General features: G+C 49.7%; 1 protein-coding gene across 2 annotated transcripts in view; it reads right to left on the bottom strand.

Annotated features, from left to right (window-relative positions):
• GSG1L (GSG1 like) overlaps positions 1-26,551 on the bottom strand; it is a 252,582-nt gene that overhangs the window by 69,106 nt on the left and 156,925 nt on the right. For both annotated transcript variants that reach the window (XM_024984779.2, NM_001192728.1), the window contains exon 3: positions 20,652-20,804. In XM_024984779.2, coding sequence (XP_024840547.1) covers positions 20,652-20,804 — 153 coding nt within the window. The remainder of the gene's footprint in view (positions 1-20,651; positions 20,805-26,551) is intronic.

Consider the following 26,551-nt stretch of genomic DNA (forward strand, 5'->3'; position numbering starts at 1 on the left):
GTCCCTCTACCTGAACCATTCCTCCTTTGGATCTCCACATGTCTTATCACTTCACTTCTGCGGTAGGCAGCTTCCAAAATTTCCACGTCTCACCAGAGCATCTCTCATCACACACAGAAACCCCCTAGAGTTACTGTCGGGCAGGTTTCTGTTACACTCCCCTGGTCAACAAGTATTTGTGGAGGCCAACTTTGAACCAGGTACTAGGGATTCGGGAACCACCAGACAGATCAAATCCTGCCTTAAAGCAAGAGAGTGCCTAGCACATTGGTGACAATATGGAAACTCCTGGGAGCAGAGGGGCCTGGCTCTTGTGTGGATCAGTCATGGACAGTGCAGATTAGTGCACCCCGCCAAAGAGCTGTGACTGGAGTCCCTCAGAGTCCCCTTCCCTCTGGTGAATGGAGAACTCCAGTCCCTCCACTAAGCCCCAGCCCACCCTGCCTAAGAGACTCCAGAGTGTGGCTTTCTCCCTACAGCAGGACTTTGGCCTCAGTTTCCCTACCCAATCCTCTCCCCCAGGGCTGGACCCTGTGCCTGTCCAGCCCCAGCTGGCCACAATCCTGGCCACCAGAGGGAGAGTAGAATAACAGGCTTCCGGGAGGATCTCCTGCTGCCCCGCCTACCTATTTGATTTCTGCCAAAGCCACGCCCCAGGACCAGGTGACACTTCCTGACCACGCCCCTCAGAGTCCAGCTTCCACTGGGCCAGTACCTGGCTGTCCTTGGGTTTCCCCAGAGACCAGGCCCCTGAGCACCTGGCATCCATCGCTACACCCACTCCATAAGTAGGTTAAAACCGCTAGAACCAGGCAGTTCCAGGATCGTGGGTTTTACTTCCAATTTTTATTAAACTTATTAAAATTCTTGCTTCCTCCTATCCCCCCGCCAAAGTCCAATTGCTGCCTGGCTCTGTGCCTGGGGCCAGGCTCATTTGTATGAAAGGCCCAGTGGCCTGCATACACCCCCAACCCTCGCTTGCAAAAGCATGCACAGGATGTGGCAGAATTTTAATCACCACAACCAGTCTGGGCAAGGCCGAGGCCAAGCACAGGCTGCCCCTCGGCCCCGCCTACCGAAAACACAGCTGACAGGTCCTGCTGCCCCTCTTTAATCTTCCAACCACTCTGCAAGCCCCTGACTTGCTTCTAACACTCCAACTCATTCATTCAACTAACATTTGTGAAGCATCCTCTATGTGCAAAGCATTGGATCAGCCACCGGGCATACAGCTGTGACTATGGCATGGCCATTCTCCCAGCGCTAATGAGGAGGACCATGTAAATAGTGAAGGAAAATCCTTGATTACGAATACGGAAACAGAAATACGTACATCCACAATCGAAAAATGGCAGGCCTGGACTGAACCCAACCTGCAGAGGTTGGCTACAGCTGTGAAAAATGATGAATTTTTTTTCTGGAGGGGGGCAACACTTAAAAATCTGGAGGATTTCCATTAAAAATATGGGAGTTTTGGCTTCTCTTGTAAAAATCAGAAACTCTGGCAAGACTGGGTCCACATTTCCCCTCGGTGACCCTCAGCTGGAGCTGATCGGAGCCATGCTGTTCAGTGAGGACCAGTGGCCAAGCCTCACGGGCTACGTGGTACCCATGGGGCCCATCATCGCCCAGTCTGCTGCCTTTGTCAATCTTGTAGTAGTCCCACCCACTCACACATCCACATTTCCTTCCATGTCGCTGAAAGCATGTACATTTTCAACCCTTGGAAGGAGCCACAGGGAGAGAAGAGGTCAGTGTTACCCGGGCTTAGGGAAAGGCTTGGAAGGGGAGGTGAGCTTCGAGCTGGGCCAGGAAAGATCAACATGTGTTCACCAGGAGGGAACAAGGGGAGGTGGGGAGGAAGGAGAAAGGCAGCCTGGACCAGTAAACAGCCCAGGCAAAAGCAGGGAAGAGAGGAGCAGCCCGGTCTGGGCCTCCCTGTCCTGCTGTGTCTGGCACTGGCTGCTCTGATGGGGCTCCTGACTCAGGACGGTCCCAGTTCTGCTTCTGATCTCTGGGACCTCCCTCAGGCTGGAGAGAACAAGGCGACAGGTGACACAGACCACACGGCATAGGGGACACAAGAGGGGAGGTTTCCAACCAGGTCATCTCTAAGCCACCTCGTAACTCTTACTGCATTTGTTTTTTCAACTTATTCTGAGATAATTATAGATTCACAGGAAGTTGCAAAGAAATGTACAAGGGGACTTCAACAAGAATCCAACTCGCAATGCAGTGGACGAGGGTTGATCCCTCATCCGGGAACTAAGATCCCACAGGCCTTGGGGCAACTACTGATTCCTCGCACTCAAGAGCCCAAGCCCCTCAACTTGAGAGAGCCTGCACGCTGCAACAAAGAGCTTGCGTGCCTCGATGAAGACCCAGCGCAGCCAAAATTTTCTTTAAAAAAGGGAGGAAAGAAACGTACAAGGAAGTCTCACGCACACTTACCCCAGTGCTAACACTTAGCAACCCGCATGGTCCTAGGGTCCAATATCGAAGTCAAGAAATTGACCAGGCCACAATTCGTAGTTGACTCGCATTTCACCAGTTCTGCTTGCACCCTTGTGTGTATACGTGTGCTGCTGCTGCTGCTAAGTCACTTCAGTTGTGTCCGACTCTGTGCGACCCCATAGACGGCAGCCCACCAGGCTTCCCGTCCCTGGGATTCTCCAGGCAAGAACACTGGAGTGGGTTGCCATTTCCTTCCCCAATGCATGAAAGTGAAAAGTGAAAGTGAAGTCGCTCAGTCGTGTCCGACTCTTAGCGACCCCATGGACTGCAGCCTACCAGGCTCCTCCGTCCATGGGATTTTCCAGGCAAGAGTACTGGAGTGGGGTGCCATTGCCTTCTCCGGGTGTATACCTGTAGCTCCATGTAATTTTATCGTAAGCGCAACCTTGCATAAGCACCACGTGATCAAGATACTGCACCGCACCACCACTAGAGGCTGCCTTTTCTTCACACACCCAATTCACCTGCCATCCCTAATCCCTGGCAACTCCTAATCCGCAACTATGTTATTAAATGACGCATAGATGGGATCATGAGATCTGTATCCCTTCATTCACTCAGCATCATTTCCCAGATGTGTATCCAAGTTATTGTGTGTATCAGTAGTGGTCCATTTTTTTTTTTTTTTTTTTTTTTTGCTGAGTTCCATGAGATGGATGTGCTTATTTATTTACTTTTTAATTTATCAAGTAAATATTACTTTTATTAAGTATTTATTAACTGTATTTGTTTACTCACTCACTGAAGGACATTTGGTTACTTTCTGGTTTGGGGCTATTACAAATAAAGTCAGTATGAACACTCCTGTACAAGTTCCCATGTGAAAATCCGTCTTCCTTTCTCTGGGATCCATGCCCAAGAGTGCAATTTCTGGGTCTCTGGGTAAGTCTTAGGGTGATCCATTCTTACTTTTGAAAATAACTGCTGAACTATTTTCCAGAGCAGCTGTACTGTCTTATATTCCCACCAACAATATATGGGTGATAACTTTCTTGATAATTGGACTTTCATTTAAAAACAAAAACCTAGAGTTTTCACTGGGGATCCAATCTTTCCGCAGTCTCGACCTTTCTAAGTGATCCCAGAATTTGGGCACCCTGTCATGGTCAGTCATTGTCGGACTCGGACAACGCCTGTCTCCTCCCTCCACCACTCCCAGGCCATAAGTTCACAGAAACTGGGGGGTGTGGGTGGGTCACGCTCTGCTCAGATCTGCAGCCCTGGGTCTAGCACAGGTTCAGTGCGTAGGAGGCACTCTGTGAAGGAAATTCAATTGCACAGAACGACTAAGTCAGCAAAGACCCACAGCCAACAAGTAGATCAGAGAGGAGGGTAGATGCCAGCCCCCCAGGTCCCAGGGCCATGGTTCGACTCACTTCAAGGCAGGCTGTATGTGAAAGTCTCAGCCTAAAAGGTCACTACCATCCTAGCACATGCAAAAAAGAAAAAAAAAATCCAACTGCATAGAGAGCACACATGTGTATAATGTAAGTAAACAGATGTATAGAATAACTGTGGAGTTCAGATTTCATGAGGGGCGGGGCAATTAGGGAAAAAAGGTATAAAACATGGAACAAGAATGAATATAAGGTTGAGGGACTTCCCTGGAGGTCCAGTGGTTGAGAATCCGCCTTCCGATGCAGGGGACGGGGGTTCGATCCCTGATAGGAGAACTAAGGTGCCACATGCGGTGGGGCGACTGAGCCCTCATGCCGCAGCTAGAGAGGAGTCCACGCGCCACAACAAAGACTCAGTGCGGCCAGAAAGTAAAATACAAATGAATGAAATGCTGAGAAACACTGCCCTGGCAACACAGGCCCAGCTTTGATGGTTAGGTAACTTAAACATATTTTCAACATATGATATTTTCAACTTCAAGTGATGAGTTTATCAAGACATTATTGTTATTCAGTTGCTCAGTTACGTCCAGCTCTTTTCGACCCCATGGACTGCAGCACACCAGGCTCCCCTGTCCTTCACTATCTCCTGGAGCTTGCTCAAACTCATGTCCATCGAGTCAGTGATGCCATCCAACCATCTCATCCTCTGTTGCCCCCTTCTCCCCCTGCCCTCAATCTTTCCTAGCATCTGGGTCTTTTCCAGTGAATCGGCTCTTTGCATCAGGTGGCCAAAGTATTGGAGCTTCAGTTTCAGCGTCAGTCCTTCCATTGAATATTCAGGGTTCATTTCCTTAGGGATTGACTGGTTTGATCTTGCAGTCCAAGGGACTCTCAAGAGTCTTCTTCAGCACCACAATTCAGGCGCGTCAATTCTTTGGTGCTCAGTCTTCTTTATGGTCCAACTCTCACATCCATACATGACTACTAGAAAAACAGTAGCTTTGACTATACTGACTTTTATTGTCAAAATGGTGTCTCTGCTTTTTAATATGCTGTCTAGGTTTGCCATAATTTTTCTTACAAGGAGCAAGTGTCTCTTAATTTTTTGGCTGCAGTCACCGTCCACAGTGATTTTGGAGTCCAAGAAAATAAAATTCGCCACTGCTTCCATTTTTTCCCCCATCTATCTGCCATGAAGTGATGGGACCGGGTGTCATCCTCATTTTTTGAATGCTGAGCTTTAAGCCAGCTTTTTCATTCTCCTGTTTCATCTTCATCCAGAGACTCTTTAGTTCCTCTTTGCTTTCTGCCATTAGGGTGGTATCATCTGCATATCTGATGTTGTTGATATTTCTCCCGGCAATCTTGACTCCAGCTTGTGATTCATTCAGCCCAGCATTTTGCATGATGTACTCTGCATATAAGTTAAATAAGCAGGCTGACAATATACAGCCTTGACGTACTCCTTTCCCAATTTGGAACCAGTCTGTTGCTCCATGTCCGGTTCTAACTGTTGCGTCTTGATCTGCATACGGGTTTCTCAGGAGACAGGTCAGGTGGTCTGGTATTCCCATCTCTTTAAGAATTTTCCACAGTTGGTTGTGATCCACACAGTCAAAGGCTTTAACTCAGAGGCTGGGTCAGTGTTGGTGTCTTTGCTCTGCTTTCTCGCTGTGTCTCCTCCCTTCTTCTCTATCTCTTTCTCCCTGTGTGTGTCCCCCCTGCATTCTAGTGGGTCTGTTCATCTCCCTCTGCATCCCTCAGCCTCCAGCTCCATCTCTTTTATTATCAGGGGCTTTCTACTCTCCTCTATTCTCTGTCCCCGCCCTCTTAGCCCTGGACAGGTTGAGACATGACGAGCAAGCATTTCCCATGAGAGGTCCTGTCTCAACCCTCACACACCCAGAATGCAGCCCTCTGTCTTCCTGACCTCAGGGCACGACTCCCCACTTCTCCATCACAGTCAGCTGTGATGGGGCACACTGACATCTCCCACCCCTGCCCTCTGGTTTACAGACTGCCAAGTCTTGCCAACCCTGCTTCTCTCCAGTCCACCCCCATCCTTCTCTGCTCGCACTGCCACCATCTCCTTGTGGCCAGATGTCCACACGGCCTCACAGTGAGGCTCCTGGATTGTGTCCACCCCTTTCTCCTCCCCATGCACACGTGCTTAGTCACTTCCATCATATCCAACTCTTTTCGACCCTATGGACTGTAACCCACCAGGCTCCTTTCCAAGGGATTCTCTAGGCAAGAACGCTGGAGTGGGTTGCCATGCCCTCCTCCAGGGGATCTTCCCCATCCAGGGACCAAACCCATGTCTCCTGCATTGGTGGGTGGATTCTTTACCCTTGAGCCACCAGGGAAGCCCCTTCCTCTACCCCAAGAACCATCTTCATAGAACTTGCCCCCGAACCTTACTACTTCTTCACGTAAAGCCTCAGAGGTCCCCAACTGCATCTGCTCTTGGGCAAGGCCCACATTTCCTGGCCTGGCATCCATAGCAGGTCACCATCAGACCCAAGTTTCCACTTCCCTACTGTTGCCCAGAGCATCTGCATCCATGTCTGGCCCCTCTAGGGACACTTCTCTGCTGAAAACCCCTAAAGCCTGGCTTCCTCCCTCTTGTTTTACTAAGAAAACTCAAGCCTTGCAACACTGGCCTCTGTGTCTCACTCATCTCCAGCCCCCCTTACCCCCTGGTCTCCTCTCACGGCCACCTTCTCATCGATCCTCCAAAATCCCACACGTTTCGGGCTTTTGAATTTGCTGCCCTTCTGATGGAGCACTCTCTCTCTCTTGCCCCCATCACCCCCACTGCCTCCTTCCCCAGCTGAGTCCTCCCATCCTTAGGGCCTCTAGGAAGGCCCCTGAGTCCGCACAGGGCATGGTCTCCAGCCTTGGGACTGTCTCTTCACATCACAGTCCCAACCACTTGCTAATTCACTGCCTCCCCCACTAGACACAAGCCCCCAAGGGCAGAGTGCTCACCTGCTTGCTCTCCTGGTACCTGGCACAGAGGCTCCAGGACTATTTGCGGAAGGAGAAATGGATGAAGGATGGATGCCGTGTGTCCCTGGAGCCTCAGCATCTGTCATCCAGCCTCCTCCTGGGCAAGGGCTTTCCACCCATCCTTAAAGGCTCAGAGAGTCTTTTTCTATGTTTCTGTCAGCCCCAGGGTAGAATTAACACTTACACCCAGGGGACAGGCTGCTGTCAGAGCCCGTCCCCCCAGCTCCAAACAGTCCGACCCTGCCCAACCTCCCTCCCAGCTGCCCAGCCCACAACAACCACAAGTAAAACAAAGCCCAAATGAAAGTCAGCAACTCAGAGTCAAAAAAAAAAAAAAAAGAAGTCCGTTGGTTCTAGCAAGCTGAGAGAAGCCGAGCAGAAATAGATCAAGCACTGGACTAGAAGAAAAAGAACAATTCAAAAAAGGAGTGACGGCGGGAAAGGCTGGCGTTGGGGGTGGGTGATTTCTGCCTTAGGAAAGAGGAGAGAAAGATACGGACATTTTTTTTGCTGCATCGGGTCTCAGTTGCCGCAAACAGGATCTTCTGTTGTGGGGCATGGACTCTCTAGTTGTGGTTCGTGGGCTTAGTTGCTTCGAGGCATGTGGGATCTTAGTTTCCCTGACCAGGGATCAAACTCTTGCCCCCTGCATTGCCAGGCGGAGTCTTAACCACTGGACCATGAAGGAAGTCCATGATGTGGAGTCTTTTAAGAAGAAACTCACAGAATAAGGCAAGAGCTGATCCAGCCCCCATCCCCACCCACCCAGTCCAGCCAAACTGGGTAAGCAGGCAGTTTAGACGGTTTCTCAACAGAACCAGGATGCTTCTGAGAGTGAAGTGGGCCCTGTTTACAACGACACTGGGACTCCCCTGGACACACCTGGACACAGGGTTGCCTCCTCGTACGGGCAGAGCCCTCTGACCCCACTGTTCTGCTGCTCTCACCCAAACTTTTCAACGAACAAGACCGAGAACAGGCTGTGTGCCCACCCTCTCCACTGGCTCTTTGCATGGTCGGGTGATTTCATTTGATCACCCAAACCCATCTTGTGTTGGGGCAGACAGGGACAAACAGCTAGAAGTAACTCGCCAGACCACACCATTTCAACGGGATCCAGCTGCGGTTTGACCCAGTCTGTGTGGTTCCAGAGTCCCTGATGGTCCTACTGAGGCAAGGTGCAGACCCCAAAGCTCCAATACCAATAACCTCCCTCTGCAAGGCCATGAAGAAGACACTCACAGCACTTGGGGAACCCATTATCCGGGGCAGTGGTTCTCAAATCAGGCGTGATTTTGCCTCCTAAGGGACATTTGGCCATGTCTGGAGACATTTTGGTTGTCACGACTTGGTAGGGGGGTATTCCTGGCATCTGGGGTAGGTAGAGGCTTGGGATGCTGCTGGTCAACAACGCACAGGACAGCCCCTCTCCCCCCACGCACAATAAAGAATGATCCAGTGGACTTCCCTGGTGGCCCAGTGGTTGAGAATCCACCTGCCAATGTGGAGGACGTGGGTTTGATCCCTGGTCTGGGAAGATTCCACATGCCATGAGGCAACTAAGCCTGTGGGCCACAGCTACTGTTGCTCAGCAACAAGAGAAGCCACCGCAATGAGAAGCCCAAGCATTGCAACTAGAGAGCAGCCCCTGATCACTGCCCGAACACCAAAACTAGAGAATAGCCCCTGATCACTGCAACTAGAGAAAAGTCCACACAGCAACAAAGACCCACAGGAAAAAGAATGATGCAGCAAAGAACGTTGAGAAAACCTGGTCTGAGGAGGAGAGATAGGGAAGCAGACATGTAAATGAATTAGCAGACAGTGTAAGTTCTCTTATCCACTCAACCAATATTCATCGGTATCTGCCACATTTTAGTTGCTTCTCAGAAAGCATTATGTGCCATTAAGAAAAACAAGCAGGAGGGGGTGGAAATGACAGGGGCCGGGGGTGGTGAAAGCTCCTAAAGGAGATGACATTTGAGTGGAGAGCTGGCTGAGGGAAGAAATGAGCCAGGAGCGGGTGGGGAAGGCAGCACCAAGGAGGGGACCCCAGGCCTGGGCAAGACCAAGCTTGGAGCATGCGAGGACCAGTGAGGAGGGGCTGGGTTGCAGGAGATAAAGTTAGAGAGGACAACAAAGGTCATATTTTGTAGTCTTAGGAAGGAGTTTAGATCTTATTCTACAAAAGTAACATTTGATAAATACCAACTAGAAATGACAAAAACAGACTTTGTTAAAAAAAAAAAAAAATCCCCTAAAATGGTCCAGTCAGGCTAAGTGAGAAAAAAGCCTGCTAGGTTTAAAATTCTAAAGGAGATGAAACTTGATCACATGGAGAGCCATACATTTGATGAGTATCAACTTGAGGTCAACCGTTAAGTATGCAAAATGATGACTTGGCAAATAGGCATGGCGAAATATTTTTAGATGGTAATTCATGTTTTTTTCCCCTTCATTTTCTCCCTTTTCCTTTCGCTTCATTCAAGGGGTAAGAGGCTCTGGACTTTTTAGTCCCAGAGGTTTTGCAGCAAAGAGGAAAGTAAAATCCATCTTCAAAATCCTTCCCTCCTGGCTTTAATCTTTAGAAGCCTTAATTTACCGAGGAGATTAGGACAGGGACCTCTGAGTGGGGGACAGAAAGAAAAAACAATCTTCCAGTCCTTTTTTTCGGGGGGGAAAAAAAGGGTGGTATGGTCTGTGGCAGGGGCAGAAGAGGAGACTGAGGTTCTGCAGTGATGTTTTGTTAGCTGGCACGACGGTTTAAAACATTTTGAATTAAAAATTTAAACAAGGTAACTCAACAATTTCTCTCCTAGGAGAATGTATGTGCACACAAACACCTGGACACGAATGTTCATAGCAGCATTATTCATACGAGCCAAAAAGTGAAAGCCACACACGTGTCTATCAACTGGCAGACAGAGAAATAAGATGTGGTATATCTGTGCCATGGAATATCATTTGGCAATAAAAAGGAAGCTAACTAATGTGAACAGCCGATTCACTGGAAAAGACTGATGCTGGGAAAGATTGAGGCATAAGGAGAAGCGGGTGGCAGAGGATGAGATGATTGGATAGCATCATCCATTTGATGGACATGAACTTGGGCAAACTCTGGGAAACAGTGAGGCTGGGGGTGCTGCAGTCCATGGGGGTCACAAAGAGTCAGACACGACTGAGCCACTGAACGACAACAGCAAAAAGGAACGCAGGGTTGATACAACCTACGACGGGGATGAACCCTGAAAACACCATGCTAAGTGAAAGAAGTCAGTTGTAAAAAGCCACAGAGTGGGTGAGCCCAGGTATACACAATGTCCAGAACAGGTAAATCCATGGAGATAGCAAAGAAGGACATCAGTAGTTGCCTAGAGCTGGGGTGGGGGCCAGGAGAAAATAAGGGGTGACTGTCAGTGGGTATGGGGTTTCTTTTGGGGGCGACGAAAAGATTTTCAAATTGGATTCTATGGTGGTTACTAAAAGCCTTTATACACCTTACAAGGGTGACCTTTACAATATGTAAATCCCATCCCAATAAAGCTGTTTTAAAAAACATTTTGAATTAAAAATCAGGCGATTTTTCCATAAAAAACTCAGATTTTGGCTTTCCTTGAATGCCACGCATCTTCCTCCATGGCAACACTGGGGTGCTGAGAGGGTGCGCACTTCCAGGTTTGCCGTCATGCCCACATCCTCTGCTGTGTTACATCTGGACAGCTTGGCTCAGTTATGTCACCTGCATGGCCCCTGTGGGCTCTGCACTTGAGACCTCCTATCAGCAGTGATGAGACCACAGGCCCTGAGGTCACCAGCCCCCTTCTCCCATCTCCCTCCTGACCCGAGCAAAGAGCACTGGGGGCCAGAAGGGACCCTGTGGACAGCACTGGAGGCTCAGCGGCAACCTGCATGGACCCACATAATAGTAAAGCACGCGGGCTTGGAAGCCCAAACCGCCACTTACTAAATCTGTACCTGTTTTCTCAGCTGTGAAATGGGAATAATAACAGCACCTACCATCATAGGGTTCAACAGAAGGAATGTGTTCAGAATGGTGCCTGGCATACAGTAGGTACTCAATTCAAGTACCTATAATTTCTCGTCTGCAATTGCAAATTCCCAGACCTTCTGAAATCTAAAACCTCCTTCATAATTCACTTGGCCACAAAAATCTGACATGGCCTGAACTCATTTAGCAGTCCAGCCTGACCTGAATGGACATGAGGCTGTTGACCATCTTTATTTATCCCCCCAGCATGAACACTCATGGTTTTGCTGTATTTGCTTACAGAGTATGGCCCTAACCCCTACTGGGGTGTTACGCAATGGATGATCTATGTCACCTTAACTCCTCAAATCTGAAAAGTTTTAAATTCTGAACCACTTCTAGCCCCAGGCGTTTCAGATCAGGGTCTGGGCCGTTTGATGAAAATGATGATGGCAAAGACACTTTGTCAGACACTGCATGAGTCCAGACAATTGTAGCACAGCCAATACAGAGTAGCCCCTCAAATATGACAATAAATCCGCTACCAGCCCAGGAGGATGGGAGCACAGAATCAAAGTGAAGATCGTTTCCAGAAATGAAAGAGCTGCCTTGTTCCTCACACACCTGGCTTCGGGGGGTGAGGACGACACAAGCCAGGTTAGTGTTAGAGGACAAAGTGTGGGGAGCCTCCTGGGCCTTTCATTCAATGTCTCTTCCTTTGGCTGATCCTGGCTGGTCCTTTTTTTAAAAAAAAAAATACGCATTTTAATTCTATTTTTAATGAATTCATTTTATTTTTGGCTGCATTAGGTCCTCACTGTTGCATGCAGAATTTCTCTAGTTGTGGTGCATGGGGGCTACTCTTCACTGCAGTGCAAGGGCTTCTCATTTCAATGGCTTCGCTTGTTGCAGAGCCCGGGCTCTTGGGTGAGCAGGTTTCAGCAGTTGCCTCACACAGGCTTAGTTGCCCTGCGGTATGTGCAATCTTCCCAGACCAGGGATCGAACCCATGTCTCCTGAGTTGGCAGGTGGATTCCCAACCACTGAACCACCAGGGAGGTCCCAGATTCATATCCTTTACGACAATGCCATAACCCTTAGTGCTTTGCTGAGTTCTGTGAGGAGTCCTAATGAAAACCAAACTTAAAGGGGTCTTGGGAACATCGATTTGCAGTCAGCTGGTCAGAGGTACGGGTGGCCTGAAGATTCCCTGAACTAAGAGCTGGCACCTGCACAGTGGGACAGTCTTGCTGGGACCATGGTTTCTAACGGCAAATAGCATCAGATCTGCACCGCAAGGCACAAGTTAATGTCAGCGTACTCCCCTTTGCCTTGGTTTGTCCTCGCCCCTCACCCCTGGCCAACACCAGAGGTCACCTGCAGCTCTGATTGGCAGCTCCTGGGAGTGTAGGTGACCTCCTTCCTCAAACACTTTCCTTCTTAGGTGGAGAAGGGTAGAAGTTCAGGGGAGAAAGGGGTGGGGTGCTGACCCAGGAGTGACAGAGCCAGTGGTGGATGGGAGCCGGTGAGTAAATTCCACTGCTTTCTCATCCCTTGTCCTACACAGTCTCTCAGAGGGTCCCCAACAGGAGGAATCCCAGTTGCCCATAGAGGTCACCCACCCACCCACACTCCCTTTACTGGCCCTCCTGCCTTCTTGTCTTACAAATTCACTGTCCCACCATACTTCCTGGGATCACCTCCCAAATAAACTACTTGTACCCATATTTTCACCTTAGGGTTTGCTCTGGAGGAACCCAAATGAAGACCTATACCATTCCTGGGGCTCTGAGTTCTTCAGCTCCACTGTTGATAATCTCCCAACTTGACAAGTCAACCAACTCCCAACCACTAGGATTTGCAATCAACCAGTGCCTTTGGGCCGGAGAAGGCAATGGCACCCCACTCCAGTACTCTTGCCTGGAAAATCCCATGGATGGAGGAGCCTGGTGGGCTGCAGTCCATGGGGTCACTAAGAGTTGGACACAACTGAGTGACTTCACTTTGACTTTTCACTTTCCTGCATTGGAGAAGGAAATGGCAACCCACTCCAGTGTTCTTGCCTGGAGAATCCCAGGGATGGGGGAGCCTGGTGGGCTGCTGTCTATGGGGTTGCACAGAGTCGGACATGACTGAAGCGACTTAGCAGCAGCAGCAGCAGCAGTGCCTTTGGGCAACCACTTGTCCACCCCTGCATACTAGTCCTGCTTGGTCCTTGGCCAAGCCCATACCACAGGTGTGCCTAGAGACCCAGATCTGGCTAACCAGAGTATTTCATCCTTCAGGATGAGGACTGGTTCAGGAATAAATCTATGAATCTCATTAGTCCAATCACTGTCTCCCTTGGAGTTTTGTACTGGAAAGAAGCTCTCTCTGCTTCTGGAGTCTTATCTAAGCTTGGAGCCACTTGTGACCATCTTGTCTCCGTAGGATGGGCTTGACTGAGACCGAAGCTAAAAGAAATCAGAGTCTGGAGATACAGCTAGATTCCTGACGACATGATCTTCTGGATGCAGCCATGCCTGAAGCCTACACACTCGGTACTCTTCAATTTACATGAAATCAATATACTTCAATCATCTTCTCCCACCTGCCTTTCTTCCTTCTGCTAATATGATTGGGTTCTGGTCACTTTCAAGCAAAAGAAACTTTTAATAATATGGAAACACTCATTTCTCTTAGAGCCTCTGCATGTTTAGACACAAAAATACACAAAAGTACTTGCTGTCTCAGCTATGAGCAAGAGACCTAGTCTGGTCAGGGCAGAAGAAAGGAACAAAGGGAGTTATAGGCAGAGGGTTCTTCTAGGACAGGCCTAAGAGGTGGGATAGTTTGTGGAATTATTGTCCCAGGAAACTCATGCTAAAATACAACGGTGGTTTACAGTGTGTGCATGCTCAGTCCCTTCAGTCACGTCTGACTCTTTTCGACCCCATGAACTATAGCCTGCCAAACTCTTCTGTCCCTGGGATTCTCCACGCAAGAATACTGGAATGGGTTGCCGAGCCCTCCCCCAGGGGATCTTCCTGACCCAGGGATCGAACCCGCATCTCCTGCGGCTCCTGCACTGCAGGCGGATTCTTTACCACTGAGCCACCTGGGAAGCCCAAGTGCCCACCAGCTCTGTATGTTTTTGGTCACAAAAGCATCAAAACATCCCCATTCCCATCATACCCCATTCAGTTCCCTTTCATATTGAAGACATTCTGTATTAAAAAAAAAAAAACAACTATTTTCAAATCATACATTTTGTATATAATGTCACAAAATAATTTCTCAAACATGGATGAAGGTTAAGAAATTAAATACAGGCTTAATAGTGATGTACTGTGCAGTGAAATATACACTTTATGATGAAAGCAAATATGCCAAGATTACATAAAAGATAAGATTCTAGTTTCCCGGATTCAAAGAGCTATCTCATCCTTGGTCATTTTTTGTTTAGTCGCAAAATTTCTTTTTCTTGATACTTAACAAAATAGACGCTTGCTGACTTCTCCACAAGGTCTCATCATTTCCTGGAAACAGACTTGTTTCCCTTCATGCCAGTGCAGGTTTCAGTAAAAGCCCGCCGTTGTTAGTCTGATGATGTAGGAATTCTCCAAATGACTTTCTCTCCTTCCTAAGTAGATCACTCTCATCTTTCAGAGGAACTGGGGAATAAGAGACATCTTCTAGCCTGCTTTCACATCCCCTCCAAGATACAAAACCCTGGCCAATGGGGGAAGAGACTAGGGCCGAGGAAGCTCCATCTTGCCCAGCACCTCAGCTAAAACCACAGGACCGAGCGGGCAGGGGGACCTGGCATCTGGAGCCATACTGCCCCTGCCCCCACCCTGTCTGGAGTCAGTCTTGCTCCATCCTGAGAGACAGAGAAAAGCCATAGCCCAGTTCAAGGCCACATTATGACTTTCATGGGCCCCAGGCACTTTTCCCTTCAAGGGCCTGTTCTTCCATAAAATAAATATTAAAAATTACATTTTATGATGGCAGTGGTATAAAAAATATAATCCAGTCTAGATTCATTCTTATGTCTTCATTATTATTCTATTTTTTCCTTCTGATTCTAAAAGCAGTCACAATTTAAGCATTTTGTGGGTACCTAGAAGCTCGGGGAGCTCCAGGCTCTGAACCAGAGAGCCAACCATCACAGCCCCTGCCTCCAGCCCTCGGCGGGTGACCGCTCTGTACAAACACCCTCCTGCAGAACGCAGGATCTGAACACATCCCTGCTGGCCCGGCCCCACTACTCCTTCTCGGTTTGCTGTAGAGTCAAGATCCCTTCATCCCAGCCTCACTGAAACAGGGCTGGCCCCTGGGGCCACCATCTACCCCTCAGTTTATTCAGGGACAGCTAGGAAGAATACTCGGAGAAGGCAATGGCATCCCACTCCAGTACTCTTGCCTGGAAAAATCCCATGGACGGAGAAGCCTGGTGGGCTGCAGTCCATGGGGTCGCGAAGAGTCGGACACGACTGAGTGACTTCACTTTCACTTTTCACTTTTATGCACTGGAGAAGGAAATGGCAACCCACTCCAGTGTTCTTGCCTGGAGAATCCCAGGGACGGGGGAGCCTGGTGGGCTGCCGTCTATGGGGTCGCACAGAGTCGGACATGACTGAAGTGACTTAGCAGTAGCAGGAAGAATACTAGCAATAATAATAACCAATGACAATCTGAAGTCCTCAGCCCTGCTCAAAGCACCCTGTGTGGCAGGCTCTGGGTTCAGCAACTGACTAGCTGTGTGACTGCCGGCAAGTCCGTTTTCCCATCTGTGGAATGGACATAATGTTAGTCCCTCCCGCAAGAACACTGAGGCATAAAGATATCAACACATGCAGCAGGTCAGCCCAGGGCTGGTGCAACCTGGCATCTCAGTTGGTTTTGGTTATTACAATTAACCCTAACCCACCGATTCATTTTTTTAAATATTTATTTATTTGGCTGCATCGTGGCTTAGCTGCCATGCGCTGGCTTTTTGTTCTGTCTCAGGGGCTTCTCTCTAGTGGTGGCGTGAGCTCAGTAGTTGAAGTGCGTGGGCTTAGCTCCCCCCACAGCATGTGGGATTTTAGGCCCCTGACCAGGCAGCAAACCTTTGTCCCTTGCATTGGAAGGCAAAGTCTTAACCACTTGACCAACAGGGAAGTCCCCCACTGGTTCTTTATCACAATTATTTATAATAATTGGTTCCAGTAGGGGCCACCTCACCTCCTCCTTCTCCTCTGCCCCAGAAACACTGACCTTGAGCTGAGCACCCCTCAAGTGTGAGCTGGTTCAGCAGCATCAGAACCCAACCCTCTCCCCACATGGCCTCAATTGACGGACTCTCCCTGATCCTGCTTGCTTGCTTCTTCTCTCCCAGATGAGCAAACCAGAAGCCCACCCACTTCCTCCAAGCCTCTCACCTCCACCTCCCCATCCTTCCCCAGCTGACTTGTTCTCAAGGGACTCCCGAAAAACCAGCTTTCTGGTTCCTCCAGGTCAGGCAAGTCAGGGCTTGGCTCCCTCTTGGTCTCCTGTTTCTCCTAGGTTTATCTTCTCCCAATTGGACCATAAAGAATGCTGAGCGCTGAAGAATTTATGTTTTTGAACTGTGGTGCTGGAGAAAACTCTTGAGAGTTCCTTGCACAGCAAGAAGATCAAACCAGTCAATCCTAAAGGAAATCAACCTTGACTGTTCACTGGAAGGACTGATGCTGAAGTTAAAGCTCCAATACTTTGGCCACCTGATGCGAAGAGCTGACTCACTGGGGAAGACTCAGATGCTGGGAAACACTGAGGGAAGGAGAAGGGGACGACAGAGGATGAGATGGTTGGATGACATCACTGACTCCATGGATATAAGTTTGAGCAAACTCCAGGAGATAGTGAAGGACAGGGAAGCTGGCATGCTGCAGTCCTTGGGGTCGCAAAGAGTCAGACACGACTTAGCGACTGAACACAGGCATGAATACAGACTCCTTTCTCCCCACCATCTGCTTATCACATGATCTGGCTGCTACATCCTTCTCAGATACTGTTTTCTGAGGATGTAAAAGGCTTCTCCCTCCCCACCCGTGGGTTCACTCCTGCACTGCGATCCTGAAAAACAAACAGAGGGCTTTGAAGCCAGCAGGAGTGGGGTTTAAGCCCAGCTCCACAACTGACCAGCCGTGTGACCTTGGGCAAATCAGTTAACCTCCCTGAGCCCCGCATTGTTTATCTGCCTGAAATTACGAAGACAATCTTATTTTCTTTCGCAGTAGGACTCCCTGCTAAAGGAAACTGGGGTATTTTTGAGGGGTGAAAACTTTGATAAGCTCTTCAAGGTAGAGGCAAGAGCCCCCTAAGCCCCCTACTTGCTTTCCCACGAGAAGGCTGCTTGTAGAACTGGAGGCATTTGCCTGGGGCTGGCCGCCAGCTTTTGTTATGTGACTGGAGTAAGTAGGTTGAGGGGAGGGATGGATGCTTGGGATAATGGAGGGGATTCTTCAATGCCTGGTAGAGAGAAAGAAAAGGAGAGATAAAGCCACTGACAAAGAAAGGAGCTGGACATCTTGCGGTGTTGCAGGAAGGGGGACCCCTTCCAGGGCCCGAGAGTGGGCTCTTGTCTAACACTCAGAAGTGAGTTGTCCGAGGAGACACACAGGCTGACAAAGCAGGAGACTTTATCGGGAAGAGATGCCCAGGTGGAGAGCAGCAGGGTAAAGGAACCAAGGAGAACTGCTCTGCCATGTGACTCTCGCAGTCACAGGTTTTCTTATGATGGGATTAGTTTCTGGGTTGTCTCTGGCCAATCATTCTAGCTCAGGTTCTTCCTGGTGGCATCACTCAGCCAAGATGGATTCCAGCAAGGAGGATTCTGGGAGGTTGGTAGGACATGTGGGCTGATGTCTCCTCTCCTTTTGACACCCAGCCTCTTCAGAATGGACCCATCATCTCTTCCACCTGCTCTTTTCCCACCTGCCCCTTCTCTATGGTACCACTGCTTTACTCTGTCCCAGCCAAATGCCAGCCCAGATCAAGGGGTCTGGTCATCTCAACCTAGGGTCCCATCCCCAGAATAATGTTTTTAGCTGCATAAAATAAAATAACAAGATTACAGAAGAAACCAGTTATATTGAAATACCATTAGCAAAATACACAAACACATGTGTTGTATCATAATATACACGCACCTTCATTACCATGTTAGATAAGATTCGGCGGAAGCTCTAAGAAGCATTGCCCTTTTGAAGGAGTGCTTGCAAGATATCTGCACAACCATAGGGTGATATGAAAACTGCGGTTCCTATTGGTGGCTACGTCACAGGTGCCACCCACGACTGTGATGTGTTGCCTCCCTTCATATTTAAAAGATATTCTAAATGTCAGTTACAAGTTAAGAGAAATAAAGATGCAACTCCCCCCCCATCCAGGTTCATAGACTCCCTCAAGTCTGTGGACTCCACACTAGGAACCCCTGACCTAGAGGCTCTGTTTTTCCACAGTCACCCACTCCCATTTACCTCTCCTAATCAGTCTGCAAGCCCTGCTGACTTCTCACTGGAGGGCGCTGGGGCTCATCTCCTGTTCCCAGGGCCACTGTACAGGGTTGGGGGACTCACCCTTTCTCACCTCCTTTCCCATCTCCTCACCTCCATTTTTGCTCCACTCCGCCCATGCTGCACCCTGAATCCTCATCCTCCAATGCAAACCTGACTGTATCACCCTTTGCTCTGGATTCTTCAATGGCTCCCTATTGCCTGTAGGATAAACTCTACAGACGTTCCCAAGGCACCAAGACACTCTCCCGGCTCTCCAGCCTCATCTTTCAACATCCTTCTCACCTGACTTTCCACACTCCCATCATTTTTAACTACATGAAGTTGCCAGAATATGACAACTCACTAGGCTTTTTCCTATGCTTTTCTCTCCAACTAGAATGCCCTCCCCAAGCTATCCATTGGGCTTCCCAGATGGTAAAGTACTTTACCACTACCTAGTGTAAAGCACCCGCCTGCCAATGCAGGAGACATAATAGACACAGGTTCAATCCCTGGGTCGGGAAGATCCCCTGGAGGAAGGCACTGCAACCCACTCCAGTGTTCTGGCCTGTAGAATCCCATGGACAGAGAAGCCTGGCAAGCTACAGTCCAGAGAGTCACAGAGTCAGACACGACTGAAGCCACCAAGCATGCATGCACGCAAGCTGTCTATCAAGCAAACTCAAAGTTTATTCCAAAGTCTCAGCTCAAATGGTTGCTTGCCCAATTCCCCACCCCACCCATCCGCACCCCTAGGCAAACGTAGGTTCCCCCCTCTTCCCCACTTCCCACCCCTCCACCCCACCTCCGCCCCGCCCCTCAGGACTCACCCCACCCAGTTCACCAAGTTACAATCTTTTAATGAGTCTGTATCTCTGAGTCTATATCTCTCCAAGATTACAAACTTCAGGAGGGCAACAATGGAATCATTTTTTCTTTGACTCCCCTAAACCTAGTACTTTCCCTGGAGCCCAGCAGGCCATCAGTTGAATAAATGAATAAAACATTAAAAGAGAAAAAGAACCATGAATGAAAACTGATTTTAGGCATAATAAATGCATTTAACAACTGCAAAAAAAGAATAAACTATCTCTCGATCTGGAATAGCTGAAAACAGAGTAAGCAGGGGGCCGAAATCAACACTGTGCCGTGAGGCTCTCTCTGATTTTCTGTTCTTCCCTTTACTATTTCAGTTAGATTGCCCACATCCTGGGAATGACGATGCGCATGTTTTGATCTATGGATCGTGCTATAATTTCTTGAATTCTGCTCCCTATTCTTTGAGAGATCTTTCTGTTATATATACATACCTCAATTAGGGGCCGATTATTTCCCTTACCTAAAGGTTCATCGTTTCGGTTTCATTAAACAGAGAGTTCTTCCAGTGCATGAAGAATAGGATTAGATTTATAGAAATTCAATTTACATTTGGCTTTTGAGGAATAGCTGTCGTACACAGCCAAGCCACGGCTCTATCTGTCAGGCCTCCTGAAGTTATGGTTTACAGGCTCCTTTCACTCCCTTCTGGCCAACTCCCAGCTTAACCCCTTATGGCCTGGATCTGCTGAAGCTATTCTGGGCACCTGGCCACCTAATCCAATGACCTTTCCTTGGAGTCTTCTGTCTCCAGCTCCTGGAGTCGGGCTGCCGCCGCCAACCATCCAATTCTTCCTAAAACCCTCAAAATCCCTGACCTTTGCCCAAGATCTCTGCTCACCCCGCCCCCACCCTTGAGCTTCCAGATGGGTTTGTTCATTTGGCTTCCTGCTGGCCATCTCCCCAAGGATGTCTCAAGGGCAATAAGCTAAAGCAGATAATCAATGTGCCCGCCACCCGCAACACGTTCCCCTTTCACATCCTCCAGGACACCACAGTCTGGCCTTTATCATGGCCACCCCCCTCTCCCTTGCGCACACATCCCACCCATCACCTCGCCGTGCGGCATTCATCTCCTGGAAACATCTCCAGCTAACCCTCTCTCTGTCCCACATGTGTTAAGCTTCACCAAGAGCCGCAACTGTCTGTTTCCATTCATTACTCTAACCCTGGTACTTCTTAGCACCCAACCTGGCACACAAGACACCAGTAAACATAAGGAAGCAGACAAAACCCACTCTACAAATTGTAACACTGAGGCTCAGAGAAAAGAAGTGATTGGTCCACAGTCACCCGGGAGGGGGCCAATCAGGTCTTAGCCCGAAGGTGGCTCCACCCCCCTGCATTTTCCTCTGCTCTGAGTGCAGGACTGGTTCTGTGTATTCTTCCCCCACTGCCCGAGGCCCCCTGCTTTACCTGAGAGCACCGTGAAGACAGCTGCGAAGGCATTGAGCTTGAGCCCGTCGATGACATTGCTGGAGTGGAAGAGCTCGAGACACATGAGGCTGAAGCCAACCACCAGCAGGAGGATGTAGAGTACCTCGGAGACCACCGACAGCCACAGGACCCCTGCACGGAGGAAGGAGGTCGTGAGATGAGGACCCACAGGGCGGACTCTCCCTGTGTTCACTCCACCCCCACGCCCTTGGGTTGGGGGATCAAGTTGTTTTAGAGAAGACCATCGGATCTAGGGTGGGTCCTAACTGGATAAGGAGATCCTGGCTAGCCATCCTCCTCACGGGGACTGGCTCAGGAACCCTAGCTGAAGTCCGTCAGATCATGGCACTCTTGGGGTGATGCTTACTGGTCCAGGCAGGCATGTGGACCATAAGCCGGCCATTCAGACTGGAGGCAAGAACTTCCATCCTGTGACTGGATAAGAGGCTCTCTTTCTCATCTGTAAAGTGACTGCCACTGAGAGCCATCTCAGGGCTGACACTAGTTGCTGAGCAGAGAGATGGAAAGATGATCTCATCGTTGTTGTTTAGTCGCTAAGTCATGTCCGACTCTTTGCGACCCCATGGACTGTAGCCTGCCAGTCTCCTCTGTCCATGGGATTTCCCAGGCAAGAATACTAGAGTGGGTTGCCATTTCCTTCTCCAGGGGATCTTCCCAACCCAGGGACTGAATCCCTGTCTCCTGCATTGTAGGCATATTCTTTACCACTGAGCCACCAGGGAAGCTCATTGGGATACCCTAACCACCAAACCACCAACCCCCCGGGGCTTCCCCGTAGCTAAGCTGGTGGTCTCTGTAGCTAAGTGTGGTGGTCTCTGCTGCCTGCAGCTATAAACATCCCAGCTCTTACACACATCATGGTTGCCCTCAAGGGACACTTACATTTTTATTTACCCCGTACCCCACTCCATTTTTTTTCTAGAAGCCACTTACCTTCCAAGCCACACTAACCATAGGTTTTGAGAAGGGACTATGGACCAGACCTGGCCAGGAGGAGATGGACATATGACCCAAATCATCTCAATGAGTCAGACACAGGACTTTTGCTGGAACTACTAGGAAAGAAAATTCCTTTTTTTCCACTCAGTTTGAGATTGGGAAGGATGAAAGTGGCTGCACTGAGCAGCAAGGGCCTCCCTGAGGGCAGAGCTAAGGTCAAGAAAGGTAGCACCGAGAGACAAAGGAAGATCGTGTCCTGTGACATTGTTTGAGCCCCTTGATCCAGACATGCCTGAAGCTGCCAGTCATTTGTTCTTTCAATCAGAGGAACCAAGAGTTCTTTTTCTTTGCCTAAGTTGGTTAGAGGTAGAATTTCCGTCTCTTATAATCAACAGTCCTGATCCTCAGCTTTTCTTTTCTCACAAGCTGTTAGACTGGTCCTTCCCTACCTCTCTGCCTTTGCACAAGCTGTTCCCTCCATGTTAATGTCCTAGGGACACCCCGATACACAGCATCCAGTGAAGGAAGCAAACAGCGATTTCGGGTCCCCTATCTACTGGCTGATGAAGGATCCAGATTCTCAAACATCCACTATCATTCCTGACGCAAAGGGCCTTTCAGAGCTTTGAAGAACTTTTCTCTTTCTCTCTCTCTTTTGTGCTACAAAAATATCACCTTTCTTGGGCAATCCCTTGGATTTCTGTAAGAGAATAATGTGCTCTTGGCAGCCTGCATGTTGTTAAAACACCCCCTGGCACCGAACACTCGCAGCCTCCAAAGCCCTTTGCTGGCCCAGGGCCCACCAGGCAGTGGGGAGAAAGGCAGGAGGTGCGGGGCGAGCCGGGCCCTGCAGGGGGGCGGATGCCCGCAGGGAGGCCTGGTTTCGCTTCCAGAAGCCTTTACCTCCAGCTGCTGTTGCACTGCTGGTGGGCGGAGGCCGCCCCTCACCACAGTGAAGCTCACTGACTCAGCCGACTCCCCCACATCGCCCCCACTCCCCCAGCGGATGCTCTCCTCCTGCCCACGTGGGCCTGGGGCCAGGCCCGCACCCCACCACCTGCCCCTCCCAGCAGGGCCCAACTCTGCTCTTTCAGACGGGATGGGAGATGGCATGGGCGTGGGGCAGTGAGATGCTCCAGGAGTGAGTTAACCTCAGAGAAACAGGCGCTGGAATCTCAGATGCATGGCTGGGGTTATGCTGCTTCTTTCTGCCAGATTTTTTTTCCTGTCTACCCACTGGGCTCAGAGCATCTGTCTGAAATTTTCAGCCCACCCAAGGCAAGGAAATTAGTAACTAGAGTAAGAAGCAGGATCATTGCTGAGGTTATGCAAATAGTAGCAGCAATGCCGCAGTAAGGGCCAGGGGTTTTTAGGCATCTTTCCGGTGCCAAGTCACACTGGATGGTGTTAATGTTCCACCCAATGTCCTTGCTCCTCTTTTCAGTGTTTCTGTCTTTGGAGGATTGTCTTCAGGAAGTCTTTGGACTTCATTTTGCCCATCTTCATTCAGAAAGTACCTGGAAACTTACATTTTTCCTCTCTGCGATGTCATCAGCCAGAGGCTGATTGGGGTGGTCCCGCCCTGGGGCTCTGGCAGAGGCAATTTTGGGACCTGATGCACATTGCAAAATTCCCTCCGGGCCAAAGCGGAAGCTGCCCTTCCTGGGCTCCGGCTGCACATCAACCTGTCGCTTGCCTTCCTCCCTTCCCCGTTCTGCTCTCTCCAGCTCCCTTACCACTCTCCTCTGGGGTGTGCATGCGTGCTAAGTTGCTTCAGTTGTGTCCCGCTCTTTGCAACCCCCATGGACTGTAGCCCTCCAGGCTCCTCTGTCCAGGGGATTCTCCAGACAAGAATACTGGCGTGGGCTGCCATGCCTTCTTCCAGGGGATCTTCCTGACCCAGGGATCGGACCCACATCTCTTAGATCTCCTGAACTGGCAGGTAGGTTCTTTACCTCTAGTGCCACCTGGGAAGCCCTTCCCTGGGGCATTTCTTTATAAATGATTTGCACATGGATCCTCATCCCAGGATCTGCTTCCAGGACTCTGGCCTCAGACACCAGTATTCACAAGCATGATCTCCCCCAGTCTTCCTGACAGCGTAGCAAGGCAGCACCCATTTTATAAATGAGCAAACTGAGGTTCCGAAGGATTAAGCCACTGGTCTACACAGCTAGGTAGTGAGTGATACAGTCAGTCTGGTTTCAAACTCAGGCCTCTCTGACTCCAGAAACCATCATGGGCAGGGAGGTTATAAATTAGCAGGAGAGAGTGGCCACTTTGAAGTCATATGGGGGAAGCTGGGTTCCCTGGCCACAGCTCTCATCTACATGCACCCCAGCATCCCTAGGAATTCTTGCAGGAAGAGGACCACAGAGTAGGACTGTGGTTGGGGAGGGCATTCTCAATGATCCTGAGCCCAGATGGCCATGAGGTGTGGTGGGGAAGGAGGCCACAGGGGAAAGTAGATGAGTCTTAAGGATGCTGGTGAGACAGGCTGGGACCTGGGACCCTTGGGTGCAATGCTTGCACCTGGACAAAACTCTCTTCAAGCAACAAAAACACACAGAAACTATCAGGGACTAAAAATAACTGTGCCTGCACAGTTGGGGCAAATAATGGACAATAAGATACAAAAAGACCAAAAACCCGGGGCTTCCCTGGTGGCTCAGTAAAGCATCTGCCTGTAAATGCAGGGGATGAGGGTTCCATCATCCCTGGTCCGGAAAGATCCCACATGCCTCGGACCAACTAAGCCCGGTGCACCACAGCTACTGAGCTGGCTCTCTGGAGCCCACGCTCCACAGCAAGAGAAGCCACTGCAATGAGAAGCCTTGGCACCGATGGCTAAAGAGTAGCCTTCCTTGTCACAACTGAAGAGGCCTGTGTGCAGCAAGGAAGACCCAGCACAGCCAACAAATATCTAAGTAAAATATAGAGTAAAAAACGCTCTTTAAGAAAACAACTGCCACCGCTGAAGAGCTGGGAGCAAAAGCAGGTACTGCTCATGACCCCTACACACAACACCATCAAAGGGGTGGGCAAGCCACCCCTCTGGCCAGATCCCTGGACTCTCCCCTACTGTCAACTCATATAGGGAAATAGCTTGTCCTCTCGCCTCCACCCCGCTGGGAGAGCGAGCAAGAGAAACTGTTGCTTGTTCTCACCCCCAATAAAGCCTGGCCTGAATTACCTGTCTGGCCTCTTATCAATTTCTGTTGATTAAGGAGGTTAAGAGCCCTGGTTGGTAACACTGAGAACCAGGCTGAAAAAGATGGGCTTGACCCATGACGCAGAGGCAGGTGCTGTCCTAAAGGCCTTAGCAAGGAAAAGGCCTGCCAGGAGGCTCCCTCTGGAGGGGGGCCTGACTAGCATATCCGCTGGAGGTTTAGCCACACTCTGTGAAGAATGGCACTAGTGGTAAAGAATCCACCTGCCAATACAGGAGACATAGGACCTCAGGTTCAATCCCTGGGTTGGGAAGATGCCCTGGAGGAGGGCATGGCAACCCACTCCAGGACTCTTGCTTGGAGAATCCCATGGACAGAGGAGCCTGGTGCGCTACAGTCCGTAGCATCGCAGAGAGTCAGCAATGACTGAAGTGACTTAGCACACACACACCCATGAAGAGATGCTGGTGGTCCAGGCCACGACAGTGGCAGGGCGACGATGGTGAGGACAAGTAGGGAGCTTGACAACTCCAGAGGGGTGGGCTCAGTGGTCTGCTGACCCATGGATGTGATGGCCAAAGAAAGGGAGGAGTCCAGAGTGGGACCACGTTTCTAGCCCAGGCAGTCGGTTCTTGCTCTGCAGTGAGAATGGGACAACACTAAGACAGGAACGTGTGAGTCGAGACCTACAGGTGCAGAATCTTCAGCTGCTGCAGGACCTCTGGTGAGGATGTGCACGAGGGGAGCCCAGACAGGGACGTGGGGGCATCGGCAAGACATGGCATTGAGTGTTCACCATGATTGTTAAAGAGATGGATGCCCCCCAGAAAGCATGCCAAGCAAAAGAAGAAATGGTGGGAAGCAGAATCCACGGGAACATCAAGACTCAAGCAGAAGGGTGGTGAGGGGGCTGTGACGGTGCAGCCATACTAGGGATGACCCACCCATTCCTGCCCATGACCTTTCAACGCACCTGCCACCTGCCAGCACCTCTCTGCCCCAGGGTTTGCCCTGGTCATCAGAGCCCATGCCCCACCTGCTGGGAGATTGACACCACCCTGCGCTCTACCCCAGGAGCAGCCCTCAACTGATGCCTGATGTGAGTTAATGAATAAGTACCCAAGGGGTAGGTAACACTGGGCACCCACCAGGTGGGGTGGGATCTTCAAATCTGTGTTTCCCATTGTAATAGGGAGGGACAAATCTGACTCCATACTGGATCTGTTTCATTTACTTTTTAAAAATTGTTTTTAAAATAACTTTATATTTTTTAAAATATCTGTCAGTTTTCATTCCAATCCCAAAGAAAGACAATGCCAAAGAATGTTCAGTGTGGTAAGTCGCTTCAGTCATGTCCAACTCTTTGCAACGCCATTGACTGTAGCTCACCAGGATCCTCTGTCCATGGGATTTCCCAGGCAAGAATACTGGAGTGGGTTGTCATTTCCTTCTCCAGAGGATCTTCCTGACCTAGGGATTGAATGCACATCTCATGTCTCCTGCATTGGTAGGCGGGTTCTTTGCCACTAGAGCCATCTGGGAATTATCCAAAAAAGAATGTTCAAACTACTGCACAACTGCGCTTATCTCCAATGCTAGTAAGGTTATGCTCAAAATCCTTCAAGCTACCCTTCAACAGTATGCGAACTGAAAACTTCCAGATGTACAAGCTGGATTTAGAAAAGGCAGAGGAATCAGAGATCAAAGTGCCAACATCTGTCGGATCATAGAGAAAGCAAGAGAATTCCA

The sequence above is a fragment of the Bos taurus genome, chromosome 25 (assembly GCF_002263795.3).
Source record: "Bos taurus isolate L1 Dominette 01449 registration number 42190680 breed Hereford chromosome 25, ARS-UCD2.0, whole genome shotgun sequence".
Classification (NCBI taxonomy): Eukaryota; Metazoa; Chordata; class Mammalia; order Artiodactyla; family Bovidae; genus Bos; species Bos taurus.